The sequence below is a fragment of the Plasmodium gaboni genome, chromosome 7 (assembly GCF_001602025.1).
Source record: "Plasmodium gaboni strain SY75 chromosome 7, whole genome shotgun sequence".
Lineage (NCBI taxonomy): Eukaryota > Apicomplexa > Aconoidasida > Haemosporida > Plasmodiidae > Plasmodium > Plasmodium gaboni.
Window position 1 is genome coordinate 173,397 of NC_031487.1, and position 18,669 is coordinate 192,065.

The following is an 18,669-nucleotide window of genomic DNA, read 5'->3' on the forward strand; positions in this document are numbered from 1 at the left end:
AAAAAAAAAAAAAAAAAAAAAAAAAAAAAAAAAAAAAAAAAAAAATAATAACACATAAAAATAAAATAAAAAAATAAAAAAAAATTTTTAATATAAAAACCAAAAAAAAAAAACCCCCCCCCCAAAAAAAAAAAAAAAATAATTTCATTTTTCAAATAAACCAAAAAAAAAAAAAAAAAAAAAAAAAAAAAGTGGCACATATATAATTAGTTGTTAATTTTTTTTTAAAAATATCTATATATTATTAGGCATCAACAGATACCATTTTTATACATGAAATAAATATATTTCATGTTCCTATTATTTTTATTTTTATTTTTTTTTAAAGTAGAATACAAAAGTTATTAAGATATAGTTTCTTATAAAAATAAAAATATATGTAAATATTCCATATTAATAGAGAATATATAAAAATTATATTATGTGTTCATTTTATACAAAATATATATATATATATATATATATATATATACATGTAGTTAAAAAAATATAGTTTTTCCTTTTACATTTTGATTGTATCATATATTAACTGCATAGATAAACCAAATAAAAATTATAGTTCCATTATTCCTTTAACAGTTCTTCAAAAATGATATAAAACACAATATTACAAAGCAAAAAAAAAAAAAAAAAAAAAAATTATCTCTATTTTATTCGTCCTTTTTTCATAGGACAAGAAGGTTCAGAAGAAAACATTCCTCATAATTATACATTAACTGTGAATTTATCTATACTGTAAATTGAAAAAAAAAAAAAAAATATAAATATATATATATATATATATATATATCAATAATATATTATATATTATATATTAAATATGAAAAATAAATAATGTACACAAATACATATAAATAGAAATCCATTTTTTATTTCATTTTTACCTTCTTAAATCCAATGATATCAGCTCTTTCTCTAAAACATTGTCTGCATATGTTTATGTTATATTTTCTAATTATGGCGTGCTTATTTGAACATACACGGCTACATTAAAATAAAAAAAAATACAACAAATAATAAATGAATAATAAGTATATCATAATATATTAACATGTACAATTATAAAATATTGAAATATTCATAAAAAAATGTACTAAACACATATATTTTATTATGTTATAAAAATAACAGTTTCAAATGTTCGTTTTCTTAAGCAATAAAAAGAAGAGATAAAATAACAACGAACATATATAAATAAATACATATACATATGTTATTAATCAGTGTTATATATGTATACTTATAACTTTAAAATATATATATATATATATATATATATATTTATATATATTTATAAATTTTTTTTTTTTTTTTTAATTTACCATTGCCTAGATCCTTGACCATATTTCTTTGGATGAACGTTTAAAATACAACCCATTTTTTCTTAAATTATTTATTGTATATATTAAAAATAAAAGGAAGGATTTATTTTCCAAAAATTTTTATAAAATCAATGTTCTAAAATCTTTTTCTTTTATTGAAAAAATATAATTTTTGTAAAATATATATTATTGATTATTTTATATATAATTTATTTTTTATAAATTATAAATTTATTTTTAAATAGATAATTATTTTATTATTTGTATAATAAAAAAAAAAAAAAAAAAATTTTTGTTTTTTTTTATAAAATATATTTTTATTTCATATATTCTTTTACATATAATAAATGCTCGTTTTATTTAAATTAATTTTTTTTTCTTCCTCATATTAATATTTTATGGGTAATACAAGATTTATATACATATTATAATGTATAATCATAATATTATATTATAAATAATAAATGATAGATATATTTTTTTTTATTTATACTTAAAGAAATATTATATTATATTATATTATATTATATTATATTATATTATATTATATAATTTTTTTTTTACCCTTATTATATATTGCTTGTTTTTTTTTTCATGGGTAAAGTATTATATATAAGTATAACTTAAAATATATATTAATTAATATATGTATATATATATATATATATATATATATATATGATATAATAATTGTATATATTCGGGATAGATAAAAAATAAAATAAAAAAATACCATAGAAAAATAATCATATATAATTTATATACATACCTATATAATATATTATATATATAAATATATTTATATATTTTTATTTATTAATAAAATAAAATATTTGTATGTAAAATACCATTCTTTATTTTTTTTTATATATAATAAAAAAATGTAGAAATATTATTAAAATAAAAAATTTTAATTCTTTTTAAATTATTTGATTAATAAATATATTTACAAATAAAATGAATATAATTCAAGAGGTTTTAAAATCGGAGGGAAATATTAAACCATATATATTAGAATATAATATAACATACATTTTGGAATATATATATATTATTATTTATAAAAAGTTAAAAAAACAAATAAAAAAAAATTCTTTTTAATTTATAAATTCAAATATTACCAAACAATTATACTTTTATAAGTTTCCTGTTTTTTTATTATATATATATTTATATGTTCTTTTCATATTTTTAAATATTTAAAAAAAAAAAAAAAAGGTTAAAAAAAAAAGAGAGTCAAGGGGTTTTTTTTATAGTACCCCCACATATATATTATATTATTCACCATATAAACTATTTTTTTTTTTTTTTTTATACTATATTTTTTAAAAATATATAATATAAAAAATTATTTTTTTTTTTTTTATTTTTCATATATTATAATATTTTAAGTTTATAAAATTATTTAAATAAACTTTATAAATCTCATTATAACTGTGTTATGTTATCTAAATTCTCATTTTTCTTTATAAGCATTCCATTATTTAAATCATCCCAAACGTACATTGTCTAAAAAAAAAAAAAGAAAGAACAAAAGAAAAAAGTATAGAATTATAAATTTATTGAATAAAATATTATATATACATATATATATATATATATATATATATATATATATATTACATCAATAGTTCCAACATTGTCACCAAAATAACCTGAAAAAGAAAATATGAAAAGTAGGTAAATATTAAAAATAAAAAAATAATAATAATATTTAAAAAATTAAACGGTATATATATGTATATATACCTGGCCTATTTGTATTATGATCATATTTGCAAATTAAAATTCCTCTTGTTTTACAACATGCTGTAGCACACCCAAGGTTCTTAAAAATGATAAATCATATAAATAATATGATAATTTTCCTTTTTTTGTTTTTTCTTTAATTTTTTTTTTATATATCTGCAGTATTTATCTACCTCTGAACTTTTCCATATAATTCTTGTAAATTCAAATATATTATCATTCCTTTTAATACATCCTGTTGTTAACGAGAAAAGGAAAAATATATATATATATATATATATATATATATATATATAAATGGTTCAGGTGATTTATATTATACAAACATAAATATATATATATATATATTTAATTTTAGCTATAAAATGTAATTTTTTTTTTTCTTTTTTTATGTTATTATATAAAACAATTTATATATTTTATTCTTCCATATTATATATACCCAACTCAAAGTCATAATCATTAATTCCCTCATACCATGTATCAACGGATGCTTCAATATTTTCATTTTTAAAAAAGGAAAAATAGTTTGTATCAACTTGCTTTGAGCTAACAATACAATCAGAATGATCCCTTATCTATAAATAAATATATATATATATATATATATATTGTTGATTACATATATAATTTTAACAATACATACTCATTCATATATTGAGCAACATTATATAACAGCATTTATATGTATCATAATATTTTTAAAAATTTTTTTTTTAATATATTAACCAAATTTGCTTCGTATGTTGCTATCTCTTCAAGTTTCTTACTCCTTTTAAAAAAAACAAAATAATAGAAAAAATTAAATATAACATAATAATATATATATATATATATATATATATATATTTATTATATATATTTATATATATCCAAATTATGAACATTATAACCATCTCAGTGGTTTCGCTTTATGCTTTAATCTAAAATCGTTATGTCTTTCTCTTATAAAATCCTTCTATACAAAAAATAAAATATATTTTTTCTCTCATATCTTTTATTGTAATAAAATTTTTTCTCTACTTTTTTTTTTTTTTTTTTTAATTATTATTTATTTAATTACTTACGTTAAATTTACAAAATTGTCCATTCACATATATATAAGAAGAAATAAAAACAAAAAATAATAAAAAAATATTCATAATTCCTATCATTACTATAAATATAATAACAATCTCTTTATTAATATATTAAAATAAAAGTGTGTAATTAAGTGTTGTGGTATTCTCCATTTATATTTAATATGAACTTGTATATTTACAACTTACTTTCTACAAATATATAAATAATTAGTATATTTAATTATGTGAGTGTGTATGTCTATATATATAATATAAATGTGAGAATGAATATACATACTGTATATATATATATATATATATATATATATATATATATAAAATATACATTTATAATATCATCATCTAAAGTAATCATCTGATGGTTTGTTGTCGTGAGTTAGAGAATACCATATAAATAAATAACATACCATTAAAAATATACAAAAAAATTGTATATATTTCATATAATGTACATACAAAATAAGAATATTAAGAAATGAATGTACATTTTTTTTTTATTATATTTCTATTGTTGTATAGAACCAAGCAAATTTTATTATAAGCTATTGAAGTGTTTAAAAATATATTAATTTAGACATAAATAAAATTTCAAATATATAAATATATATACATAGTTATATTTAATTTAATAAAATCTTAGTATATATATATATTTTTTTTTTTTTTTTTTTTTTAATATAGTGTTACACGTTATCATATATGATAACCTTTTGTTGTTTTTTTTTTTATTTAAAAAAAAAAAAATGTATTTAAATTAAATAAATAAATAAATAAATATATATATATATATATATATATATATATATATATATATATCATATATATGTTGAACAATAAAAAAAAACTACTACTATGAATTCATTATGTAAATGTATTAAATGAATATTTAATTTTTCATATAGTGGAATTTTCGTATTTATATAATTGTAAATATATTTATCTGTGCACTGATAAGCTTATATATTTTTTATTTTGTTATATGTATTAAGAATATCTTAAACATGTGTGAGCAATGAAAAAAAAATAAATAAAAAATAACATAATATATCCCTTAAGAATATAATAAAACAGCGCTCATCAAAACACAAATGATACCTAAAAGAAAATATAAATAAATATATATTTATATATATATATATATATATATATATACATATATATAATCATCTTCATTTATAATTTTTATATTATGTATTACCTAGAAATTCTAAGAAACCCATTCCAATTAAAGTATATGTAAACAATTCATCCTTAATTGATGGATTTCTACTAGTTCCTAAAACCAAAGCCGAAAAAAGGTTACCTATACCTTGAGCAACCTACATAAATAAGAAAAAAGAAGAAAATTTTAATGCATACATACAAGTTATAAATATTTACATAATAAGAATGTTATAATTATAAGAAATACAAATATTTAATTATTATTTATTTTATCATTTTATTTTATTACCCCTCCAACTGACATTAAGGCAATAGCTGCAGATAAACTTGCAATGCCACTATCGTGTCTGACACCATAGTGTTTATTAACACTATGCTTTTCATCCTTCTAAAGAAAATACATGGAATTTTTTTTTTGTATGCATAAATATAAAAGTTTACAAATATAAACATAATATACAATATATATATATAATTACGTAAAAGCATATTATGCATTTTATTATTAATAAAAAATATATTTTTTTTTGTCTCAAAAGAGTTTTATATTAAAATATATAAACAAAAAAAATAATAAATAATAAATAATATATAACTGGTAAATATATGTGTCCATAGATTATTTATACACGTTTGTGTATATAATTATATAAATAAAGACATATACATATATTTATATATGTTATGCTTTGTATGTATGTCTAATATTTTCATACTTGAAGGAGGGTGTTACAATTTGAATTATTTAGTGATCTACATATAAATGGTGAAGTGTGATAATATCTAAAAAAATTATTTTCCTTAAATAAGTAATTAGAAATAAAGGATTTGTTCACATTGGTTGTTATACTTCTATTAGAGAAAAAATATCCACTGCTCAAATATGAGCTCTTTAGTTTAAAATTTTGAAAAAGAGATGAATTTAAAGTATTATAAAAAAACTTATTCATCATTTTTAAATTATTTGAAAAAAAAAAAAAAAAAAATTATAAAAAGTGTGTAACATATAAATATTTTCAAATATTTAAGGCATATATAAATAATTTTTTTTTTTTTTTTTTTTCTTGATAATTTGAGATGTATATTTAAATTAAAATATTATCCTATTTTCTTTGAAATTTGTTCAATAATATATATACAAATATATATATACATTTATTTTTTTATATTATTTTTTTTTTTCTTAGTATTCTATATAAGGGTGTAAATTTATTATAATTATTATAAATTTGTTTATTTTTATGTTACAAGAATAATGTTTTTTTTTAAAAAAAAAAAAAAAAAAAAAAATTTGAGGTAATATAATTATATATATCTTTTGAAAAATACATTTTTTATTTTTTAAAATGTATTTAAAACTTTTTAATTTTTTTTTTTTTTAATATAAAATGAAAATATAATAAAATATAAGGTATTAAAATATAATATATTATACGGATACTATAATATATATATATATCATAAAGGTATATTCTTTTTCTTAAGCACACCATATAAAAAAAAATGTACACGTATATACAATACATACATATGTATGCATATTATATATATATATAAATATATTATATATATATAATATGTATATATTTTTATTCTTAAATATTGCCATATATATGTATTATTTATATGTTAATTTTTTTTCATTTTGTTAATTATGTACTATAAGTATTTTATAATATATATTTATATTTTCTTAAAAATATTAATAAAAAAAAAAAAACATATTATATAAAAATTATATATTTATAATTATATATATATTATTATATATATTATAATTATCCATCCTTACATACATATATAATATATATAATATATATATTTTATTCATATTATAATTATTATATATATATATTATATATATAATAATATATATTATCTTTAAACGCCTCATATGTATTTTTTTTTAATATTTTAAGTGAACTGTATTAAAAAAAAAAAAAAAAAAAAAATTATATTAAAAATAAAAAAAAATAAATATATTTATATGACAAAATTATATATTTTTTTCCTTTTTCATTTAAAAAAAAATTAAAACAATTTTATTTTTATTATTTTTCATTAATATATTTTATATTTTTAAGTATAATCTTACCATTTTCATTCTGTTAATAAAAGAAGAAGAACATATTTTTTATGATATATATATAAATATAATATATGCTAAAAATAAAAATAATAAAATATAAAAATATTAAATATTTATTATTTTATATAATACAATATTATATTTTTTATAAATATTTTTCTTATTATATAGTTAAATATTTATAAAATATATAAATATAGTATAATATATATAAATAAATAAAATATATTTCATTTTAAAATGTGATTTTTTTTATCGTTATATCTTTAAAGAAATATGTACAATTTATATTCAAAATAAAACTGCTTATTTTTTTCACCTAAAATAAAATATATATTATATTATTGCATTTCATATAATTTTAAATGTGAAAAGAAAAAAAAAATAATAATAAAAATAAAATCAAATAAAAATACATAAAAAAAAAAAAAAAAAAAAGAAGAAGAAGAAGATATACATAATATATTATATATATATATATATATATATATACAACTACTTTTTATCCTTATTACAAAGTTTATAATTTTTTTCAATATCAAACGCATTTGATTATATTCTCATCTACCATATATAAGAGTAAAATGTGGACTGTTGATTAACATTTGTTATATTTTTAAATAAGTATACATATTATATATAAATACCCCCACCCTCAAAAAAAAAAAAAAAAAAAAAAAATACATCAATATAAATATATGCATTTATATATATCTTTTATCTTATCGTATTAGTTTTCTTTCGTGAAACAAAATAGGAACAGATTCATAATTACTACAAAAGTGCGTATATATATAAAAATATTGAATCTGCACATATATATATATATTATATATATGTATATGTATATTTTTTTTTTTTTTTTTTTTCTATTTTTGCATTTAACATTTATTATTATTTTTTAAGAGAAAAAGGAAAAAAATGCAGAACCTTTTAAATACCAGCAAATTGTGTGAAGTGCTCGAGGGTTCAATCAGCGCTTCAAAGGAGAAAAGAATAGAATGTGAGGAATACTTAAAACAAATAACTAAAGTTGATGGTTATATGAATGTTATATTAAACATTGTGAAGAGTATAAATATTGTAGATGACAACATTAGGATATCAGCTTCTATATTTTTAAAGAATAGTGTTAGAAACAATTATGATGTATTAAAAAAAGAAGAAGTATGTACCTTAACAAAAGATATATATGAAAGTTTATTATATTTAGAAATGAAAGATAAACAATTATATATTCAATTATTTGAAATAATGAAAATATTAATACATAATAATTTTCCAGATAATTTTACTCTATTAGAAAATATTTTAGAAGATATGAATCAAAGAAAAGATTTCCGTAGATTATATGTTAGTTTATATTGTTTAAAATTAATATTCAAGAAATTAAAAATAAAAAAGAAAGAAAATAATGAGTTATATGTAGATATATTGAATAAATATTTTTATCCTTTGATTAATTGTTTATATGATTTAAGTATGTTAGATTTAAATAATAATGATGTTAGTGAAATTTTAAGTTTAATATGTAAAATTTATTATTATGTAAATGATAGCTATTTAATAAAAGAAGTTATTATATTAGAATATATGGATAATTATTTCAGTTTATTTGATTTTATATTAAAGAATGAAATTGTAGTCACTAATTATATAGAGGATGAAAATTATTTAAAAAAATTACCACAATTTAAATGTAAAAGAATAGTATTAGATATTATAACTCGTTTATTTTCTAGATATGTAAATACAAATTATAATAAATTTAATAATGATATTACCAAAAAATTTTGTGATGTATTCTTGAACAAATGGTTATGTCCATTCTTTGAAGACTTCATAATTAATTTACAAAATTATGATAAAAATAAAAAGACCTTAACAGATGAATGTTTAATATATATATTACAAGGATTATCATATGGTGTTGAAAATGCATTAATATATAAAAATTATATAAAAAATAATTTTGATTTTTTAGTTAGAAGTATAATATTTCCACTATTATGTTATAATAATGAAGATATTGAAAAATTATTATATGATGAATATGATTATACTATGAATATATTTAATACATATGTTGTAGAAGATAAAAAGGTAAGTGCAAGCTCATTTATAAAAGATTTAACTAGATATAGAGGTGTTAAACATATATCAGAGTTATTTGCTTTATGTGAAAATATTATAAGTACCTATAATGAAAATTATAATAAAATTTATAGTACTACTCATAATCTTACCAATGAGAATGATCAGTTCTCCCACTTAGAAGAATTATTAAATAATGAATATTGTAAGTATAAATATGGTGCTTTAAAAATATTAGAATGTTTATATAATCGTTTATGTGATAAGAAAAGAAATATGAACATTGAACAGTTTTTAAAAACATATGTAGAAAATGATTTAAATAGTCCAAACTATTTATTATGTTATCAATCAATTGTAACATATTCTTGTTTTATTAAAAAAGTACAATCATTCACAGATATAAATGGATTATTAAGAAACTATGAAATTATTCTTAATCATATGGGTAGTTCAAGTTTATTAATTAGAGTTGCTAGTGCATCATATATTAAGAAATTCTTTAAAATCAAAAATGAGTATTTAAAAAATGCAATAATAAAAACAATTCCTTTACTTATTGAACGTTTATTAAATGTTATCAAAGAAATTAAATGTGAATATATTGTTATGACCTTAGATAATTTAGCATACACATATAAAGATTATATAACACCATATGTAAATGATGTTGTTGTTGCATTGTGTACAAGTTTTGTATTTCTTATAAATAAAAAAGATGTAGAAGCAAATATTAAAAATTCATTAGAATATAATTTAAGAAATAATAGTCATAATAATAATAGTAATAATAATAGTCACCATATGCATCATCACCATCATTTTCATAATAATAATGATATAACAATGAATAGTATGAGTGATAATTCTTTTATAAAACAAAAATATGGTAGCATCATGAATGAAAAAAAAGAAAAAAAAAATGAAAATGAAGAATTGGATTTAAATTCTGTAATTTTATCTATACTAACAGCAATTTTAAGTTTATTAGATTCTGTAGATGAAGAAAATAAAGTACAAATTTATAAAAATACTATATCTTATTTATATGTAGTTGTGGATGAAACATTTAAATCACCATCTATTGATTATTTAGAAGAAGCATTATCCTTATTAACTAATATAACATATTATTTAGATATAGATGAACAAGTATATAAACGCTTTGAAAAATTATATGATATATTTTATTTTAATACAGATGATAATTTAAAAGTCCAAGAACTAAATATGATACGAGCTAATCCACAAATTATTTTAAACAATGAAATCTTGATTAGTGACAAGAATAGTGATGCATATTTTTATGATTTCATATTTGATTTATCATTTTCTATAGGTGTATTTGATAATATAATATCTAAAGCAACTGAAAGTTTTGTTCAAATGTATAGCCATGAATATGGAATGAAATATATTCATATGGTCTATAGATTAGGTATGTTTGCTTTACATTCTAAAATTGTAAAAAGTGCATGCAAATTATTCTTTATACTTTTTGAAGCTACTGTCAAAATAAGAGGAGTAGATGAATTGATAATACCTGTACTAAATGCTTTTTCTATGAAATTATTTAAACATGATGAAGCACAAGCTGTTATGAATCAAAAAAAAAAAGAATCCTTAGAAAATAATGATGGTGCAGATAGTATATGCAGTGAATACGATGAAGATATATTAAGTAAAACAAGCTTAGAATATATTAGAAAATTATTTTATTCAATTATTATATATAATGTTGATCAATTCTTTTTATTCTTTAATAATATAAATAAGACACCTTTTATATTAATGTTCTTGTCTAATCTAAATGATGTCAAAATAAATAATACAAGGAAATTGTATATACTAGCCATGAGTAATATATTAGAAAATATGCACAATGCAAATATTAGTATGCATATTAATGAAATTAATTCATTTATGCTTAACCTAGTTAATATAGCTAATGTTTATTATGAAAATAAAAATGTCAAAGAAGACTCAGAAAAATCATTCGATTCAGATACATCTTCAATTGATGATAATAGTGAGGTAGATATAGATGAAAATGAAGATGCTACAAATGAAAAAGCTTATAAATTAATTAAAACTATTGAAGCCTTAGAAAAAAAAAATGATCTAAAAATAAAAATAAAAGATAATGTTACTTTAGATAATATCGTAACTGCTCAAACACAAAATTTTAATAAAGAAATTAAAAATCATAATAATAATCATGATGATGCAGATTATGATGAAGATGACGATGATGATGATGATGATGACGCTTATTATGATTATGATGATTGTTCCGATTATAGTAATGATGAATATAGAAAAGGATTCTTTGATGATATTAATGCATTCAAAATTTTATATGATACGACAACAAACTTTTATAATAAATATCAAAATACTTATAATAATGAAATCTTAGGTAAAATGAAATATCTAGTTGATGCAGATCATAATAATGAGTTACAACAAAAAGCACAAGATAAATAACCACTCAAAAAAATTAAAATAAAAATAAAGTAATATATATAAATATAAATTAATAAATATAAATATATATATATTTATATATATATATAAGTATTTATTTATATGTGTACAAAAAAAAAAAAAAAAGAAAAAATTATTTTTATATTATTTTATAATTTTTTTACCAATAAAATTGAATATATAAATATACATATATATATTTTTTATGCATACTTACATATTTATGTATATACACAAAACAATATTTTTTTTAATATTTAAAAAAAAAAAAAAATTAAAAATTAATTCAAACAAAATAAAACAAAATAATAAATAAATATTATAATAAAATGAAATCTTTCAATAATCATTAAAAGATAATTCTACTACTTCCATTTCTTATGGTGTGAATTATTAATCACATCGGGATTGTTATAATCATAATAATATTCTAAAAAAAAAAAAATAAAAATAATATAAATATAATATAAATATAATATAATAATATATTTAAAGTATTATTTTCTAATATCAATTTTTACTTTTTTAAAGTATCCATGTAAAGAAATTTCTTCTCATCACTAATATTTTGATAAGAAAATATATTGACCTAAGGTAAAAAAAATAACATAAAAAATAAATTAAGAATTCACACACATATATATATATTATTTTAAAAAAAAAGATCTTTTAAGTTTTTACCAATTTTTTCCTCTTTGTAATATCAATATCTGAAAAGTTAATATTCTCATCTATCATCTGCAGCTTTATTAAATTATAAACTTCTTCAATGCACATCTAAAAATTAAATGTAACGCATAAATAAATATATTTGTATATCTATAAAAGTACTAATATGTCATTTATTATGTGAAATATATATTTTTTCTTACGTCATATTCAAACTTGTCCAGTAAATTTATGGCCTTCTTTATAATATCATTTTTTCTAACAAAGAAAATAAATAAATATATATATATATATATATATATTAATGTTCAAATATATAACGTTAATTATATCAATATATAAATTTATTATATTCTATTATTTTTGCTCCTACAAAATATTGAGGACGTGCGAAAGATGATGCTGTTCTTCTGGGCCTCTAATTAGCGCTTTGATTTTGCTTAGAAAATTGTTAAAATGGTTGATATAATCAGCTATAAAAAAAAAAAAAAATAAATAAATAAAATTATAATCATACATATTATATATATATATATATATATATATTATGAATCAATTTATTTTTCTTTTACCTTGCGATTTAATGAAGACATCAGTTTTTTTTGTATGAATATAATTGTCAACACATGATAATAAAAATTCATACAACAATTTAGAACTTAAGGATGATAAATCAAATATGTTTTTTTTATATTGTAAATTATCATTTATAAACACTAACAAGTCATATAATTTATTTAACTTTTCATCATAATTTTCATCAGATTTTAAGTACGTATCAATTTTAGTCTTTAAAAAATCTATAACGATATTTTTCTGTTCTTCTTTGCTCATATTAAATAGAAAGTTGAAAAAGGAATCCATGTTATTAATGGCATGTAATTCTTGGTTCTCAATATATTTCTACAAAATAAATAAATAAATATATATATATATATATATATATATGTATGTATCTATGCTTGTAACATAAATATGCCATATGATACACATCTTATAAACCTTACCCTATATATTTTTGTAGATATATCATTCACAGTTGTCTCATGCACATTCAATATGGTTCTCAACTTAAATATATTATCCTTATACATATTTCTATTCTCATTAGTTATAACATCAATGACATACAAAACATATCTCTCAAATATTTTGTGAACAATATTATAATTCGATTCCACAAGTGAAAACTTAACAAAATATACTTCTTTGTCATTTCTTATGACCTTTTTTATAAGATCAAAATTCTTATATATAGTTAATATTTCATTAATATCATCAATAAAATCATTATCATTTCTATATATGTAGAAATTTTCTTTTATAGTTTTAAATATATAATTGGTTTGATGAAAAATACAATTTAGTTCTACAATAGAAGCTTTTTCTTCAGATATATTTAAAAAATTAATAATTTTTTTTAAATATAAATTTTTAATATTTGAATAATTTTTATTCAATATATTGGTTTTTATTGTATCATTAATCATTTTTTCATATTGATCTATTAAATAGATATCATGTATTTCATTTATATTTTTTATATTTAATATAACTTGATAAAAATATAATTCCTTTCTATTATTATATATATTTTCCTTTAAATGAAATAATTTATTTATATACATTTTCTTACATATCTCTAAGAAGGATTCATCATCAATATCATCAAATATGTCTTCTTTTTTTATAATAAATTCATTTAAAGGCATTTTTTTATTTTCCTCTTCTTTCAAGCCTTTTTTTAAATTATGCTTATTTAATAATCCTTCATTAAAATGCATATTTTTATAATCAAATAAATTATCATTACCTATAATTTTTAATTGCATATCTAAATTTTTTAAATTCGTTAATTTCTTTTCTGTACTATCTTCTAAAAAACGTTTTATTATATTATCTTCAATTTCTTTATCTATATCATCATTATCATAATCTAAATTAAAAATGGTTTTTAAAATATTCCTTTCAGATTTATTTTTCATATATTTTAAAACAAATTCTTCATATAATTTCTTTCTATCACTTTTATTAAGAATAATCTTCCCTTCATTTTCATCACATAATTTCTCTTTATAAATGTTATGTTTTATGAACTCTTCTTCTTCTTTTAAAAAAGGTTGATTTAAATGAACTTGCTCATCACTACTATAATTTTCATTTACATCCTTATTATTATCATGATCGTTTAATATATCATCCTTTTCTGATATATTATCATTATTATCTACATTATTACTCTGATCATTTGGTAGAATATCTGTGTGTTCATTTTCCTTATAACAGTTGTATGAAAAAAAATGATCAAGATTAAATATATTAGAATTAAACTTAATAAATTTTTTTTTTTTTTTAATTTTCTTATATATATTTATTAAATTAACTATCAATCTTAAACATTTATCTATATTTTCAAGTTTATAAAAGATAGCGATATTTTCTTTTGTCTTAATAACAAAATTTAGAATAATATTTTTTACAATATTTTGTGCTGTCTTACTTGGTAAACTTATACCACGTTTAATAAAATATAAGTTATCATTTTTATTTTTTAATTTCTTAAAAATTAAATTATTAATAAATATTTTATATTCCTTATATATATATTTAAATAAATATTTTTCTAAAAAATTATCTGTGAATTCTTTATCAATATTTAAATATTTTCTTAAAAAATATATATCATTTAATTTTTTCATTAACAGTTCTTTTTCTTTTAATTCTTCTTTCTCATTTAATATTACATCATTCTTTTTTATATTCTCAGTTGATATATCACCTGTGTTTTTTGTTTGATTTTTTAAAGAATTATTGTCATGAATAATATAGTCTACACTATCTTCCATGTTTTCATATAATCCTTTTTCTAAATTATTTTCATTAAATATGTTTGTTTCTAAATTCGAATTTTCATCACTACTATGATCATTATTATTATTATTATCATCATCATCATTACTATCATCATCATTACTATCATCATCATTACTATCATCATCATTACTATCATCATCATTAGAAAAAATGTTCTTTTCTTTTTCCTTCAGAACATTATTTCCATCCATTTCCAGTTGGTTTACACTTTTATTCTTCCTACTACTGCTGGAAGTATATTTACACTCATAATCGGTATTATTAATTATATCTTTAACAATGTTCATAAAAATGGAGACGTTTACATCATCAATAACACTGTTGTTTAATGTTATGAATGGCATTTTTTTTATATCGTCATACACACTATTTGAATATTTTTTTGTTCTTAATATGGAAAGAACGTATGTTTCATAATCATTTTTCATCTTTTCTAGGAGGTAATTATTGATTGTTTTTTCTTTTACCTAAATAAAAAAAAAAAAAAAAAAAAAAAAAAAAATATATACACACATATAAATTATACATATATATATATATATATATATATATATATTCATTTATGTATTCCCATATGATACACAATGATATAATTTCAACTTACATTTAAATGAGCTGAAATGTGAGAGAGTAAGAAATAATTAGATATTTTATTATTATTGAAAAAAAAAGGTATCATGTATTTATTTTCTCTATGTAAGTTCAAGTTATTTAGTTGTACTACATCATATTTAAATTTAATATTAATTATATAGAAGATATAAAAAATTCGAGATAACAAATCTTTATTTTTATTTTCATTCTTTACATTATACATATTATATTTATTCAATACCATAGTTAATATATTTTTTATATTTTCCTTATTCGTTTTAAATAATTTTTGATATAAACTTATAAAGCTATCAATATATTTTATAATATCTGGATCAAAGATTTCATCAACATATATTTTTTTATTTAAGAAATAAATAAACATATCATTTAATGAATATAATATATCATTTAATGTATAATTATATTTAGCCATAAAATGATAAATCTTTTTTTTATTCAAATTTTCTATGCCTTCATAAAAAAAATAATTACTAAACAATACAGCAAAGCCATCATCTGTTATAGAAAAATATTGATTATATTTATTTATGAATAACATATTTATAAATAAACAAAAAATAACAATTTTATAAATCTTCATATGTCTTAATCCATATATTAAATTAAAATGATTCCTTAAAAGAAAGACATTATCAATCCTGATATTTTTAAGAATATATTTTAAGAAAAATGATAAAACTGCACTTACACAACCAAAAGAAATATATTTTAGGGCATTAACATTTTTTAAATAAAATGATATAAAACTACACAGCCATCTATTTGAAAATATGTTGTTCTTCTTGCTTAAATGTCCTAAAAAAAAAAACAAACGAAAAAAAAAACAAGTAAAATGAAATAAAACATAAAAAAAAAAAAATTAATAAATAAAATAAAAGGAATAATAACAAAATAAAGATACATAAATATTTTGTATACACACATATAATTTTTATTATATATATATATATATATGTATATTTTTTTTTTTTTACCATTTCTCCACTCAAGAGAGGTATCCTTATAATTTATCAAGTTATTTATATAATAACAATACGATTGTATATTATCATAATTTTTATTTGAATCAACATCATTAAAAATTTTTTTTTTTAAATAATAAGATAATATAAAATTTAAAATATTATAATTTTTTTTTTGTTTACGTTCTTTTTCATTTTTCATTTGATTAAAATAATATTCCATTGATTTCTTTTCTCTATTTACATAACCAAATGTAGAAAAAAATTCTTCTTCATTTGATAATGTCGGTATATAATTTATTAATTTTAATATTTCACTTTTTCCTTCATCTTCTTCATAATTTTCCACCTTATTTTTTTTTAAATATTCTTCAATTTCTTCATATGTTATATCATCCTCATTATCATCATCATTATTATTATTTTCATTATTATTATTATCATCACCATCATTATAATCATTATTATTATTATTATTATTATTATTCCTTTCAAACAATTTAAAAGAATTAGCGGATTTCCATCTGTCCCCCCCTTTCTTTTTTATATACCATAAAAATATATTATTTTTTACACGACGAATGTTATATAAGTGCACAGGCTTCTGCACTGTATTACCGATGAAGGTTGTTATCTTATATTTTTTATAATTTCTTAAAGCACAACAAAAATAGTTAAATAAAACGAAAAGCAAAAAGATACAAATATTAAATAAACGATACTTTATCATTTCTTATATTTCTAAAATGTAAAAGACACAAAGGTCTGCAGTTTTAGGGGTAGCTGGGACTAAAGAAACGCATCGACGCACACTACAAAATAAAAAATTAAAAGGAAAAAAAAAAAAAAATATATATATATATATATAATAAATCATTTCATATGAATATAATATAATCCTTATTTTTCCTGTTTATATAATTAATTATTTTTATTTGCATCATTTCTTTTATTATTTTTTTTAACATTTAATATACTATAATATGTTAATGCTATTCATGTTATAACCACTTATTCTTTTTTTTTTTTCTTCTTCTTACTTTTAAAGATTAAATTTTATATTCATCACAACCGTTTTATATAAGATGCTTAAACAAGTGGCTTTTAAAAAAAAAATAATAAACAACTTTATATATAAAAAAAGCTAGTCATAAGAATGAATAAATATATTTATTCCATGTATACATCAAAACAAATATATATTTTTATCATATATAACCAACTAATATATATATATATATATATATATATATATATATATATATTTATTTATTTATTTTACAAAGAACTTCATTAGGAAAACATTCAGTTATTCTTATTTATACAATGCTTTTTTTTTTATATTATACATATATATAATATTATAATATTTTTTTTTTTTTTTTTTTTTTTACATACTCTTACAAATGCATTATGTTTGAGCACATACGTTACAATAAACAAAAAAAAAAAAAAATAAAAATAATAAAAATAATAAATAAATTGAATATCACATATATATATATATATATATTTTTTTTTTTTTTTTTTTTATTTTTTTTTTTTATTTTTTTTTTAAT

At 17.0% G+C, this 18,669-nt stretch overlaps 5 protein-coding genes across 5 annotated transcripts; 1 reads left to right on the plus strand and 4 right to left on the minus strand.

Annotated features, from left to right (window-relative positions):
• Nucleotides 1-724: 724 nt before the first annotated feature.
• Nucleotides 725-1,378, minus strand: PGSY75_0705700 (putative 40S ribosomal protein S29; the record flags this gene model as incomplete). The annotated part of the gene is made up of 3 exons (XM_018784926.1): nucleotides 725-733; nucleotides 885-984; nucleotides 1,323-1,378. 3 exons carry the CDS (start codon nucleotides 1,376-1,378, stop codon nucleotides 725-727), a joined length of 165 nt encoding a protein of 54 aa, XP_018642427.1.
• A 1,372-nt stretch (nucleotides 1,379-2,750) lies between these two features.
• Nucleotides 2,751-4,225, minus strand: PGSY75_0705800 (putative cysteine-rich secretory protein; the record flags this gene model as incomplete). The annotated part of the gene is made up of 8 exons (XM_018784927.1): nucleotides 2,751-2,831; nucleotides 2,946-2,977; nucleotides 3,072-3,150; nucleotides 3,245-3,306; nucleotides 3,514-3,649; nucleotides 3,801-3,843; nucleotides 3,965-4,029; nucleotides 4,139-4,225. 8 exons carry the CDS (start codon nucleotides 4,223-4,225, stop codon nucleotides 2,751-2,753), a joined length of 585 nt encoding a protein of 194 aa, XP_018642428.1.
• Nucleotides 4,226-5,204: 979 nt separating this feature from the next.
• On the minus strand, nucleotides 5,205-6,270 carry PGSY75_0705900 (putative ATP synthase subunit C; the record flags this gene model as incomplete). The annotated part of the gene is made up of 4 exons (XM_018784928.1): nucleotides 5,205-5,248; nucleotides 5,352-5,472; nucleotides 5,607-5,705; nucleotides 6,034-6,270. The coding sequence occupies 4 exons, from the start codon at nucleotides 6,268-6,270 to the stop codon at nucleotides 5,205-5,207; spliced, it is 501 nt and encodes a 166-aa protein (XP_018642429.1).
• Nucleotides 6,271-8,327: 2,057 nt separating this feature from the next.
• On the plus strand, nucleotides 8,328-11,987 carry PGSY75_0706000 (putative importin-7; the record flags this gene model as incomplete). The annotated part of the gene is made up of 1 exon (XM_018784929.1): nucleotides 8,328-11,987. One exon carries the CDS (start codon nucleotides 8,328-8,330, stop codon nucleotides 11,985-11,987), a length of 3,660 nt encoding a protein of 1,219 aa, XP_018642430.1.
• A 417-nt stretch (nucleotides 11,988-12,404) lies between these two features.
• On the minus strand, nucleotides 12,405-17,840 carry PGSY75_0706100 (hypothetical protein; the record flags this gene model as incomplete). Its single annotated transcript, XM_018784930.1, has 9 exons — nucleotides 12,405-12,417; nucleotides 12,509-12,576; nucleotides 12,669-12,764; nucleotides 12,860-12,914; nucleotides 13,030-13,129; nucleotides 13,229-13,559; nucleotides 13,664-15,997; nucleotides 16,135-16,943; nucleotides 17,123-17,840. 9 exons carry the CDS (start codon nucleotides 17,838-17,840, stop codon nucleotides 12,405-12,407), a joined length of 4,524 nt encoding a protein of 1,507 aa, XP_018642431.1.
• Between the last annotated feature and the right edge of the window lie 829 nt (nucleotides 17,841-18,669).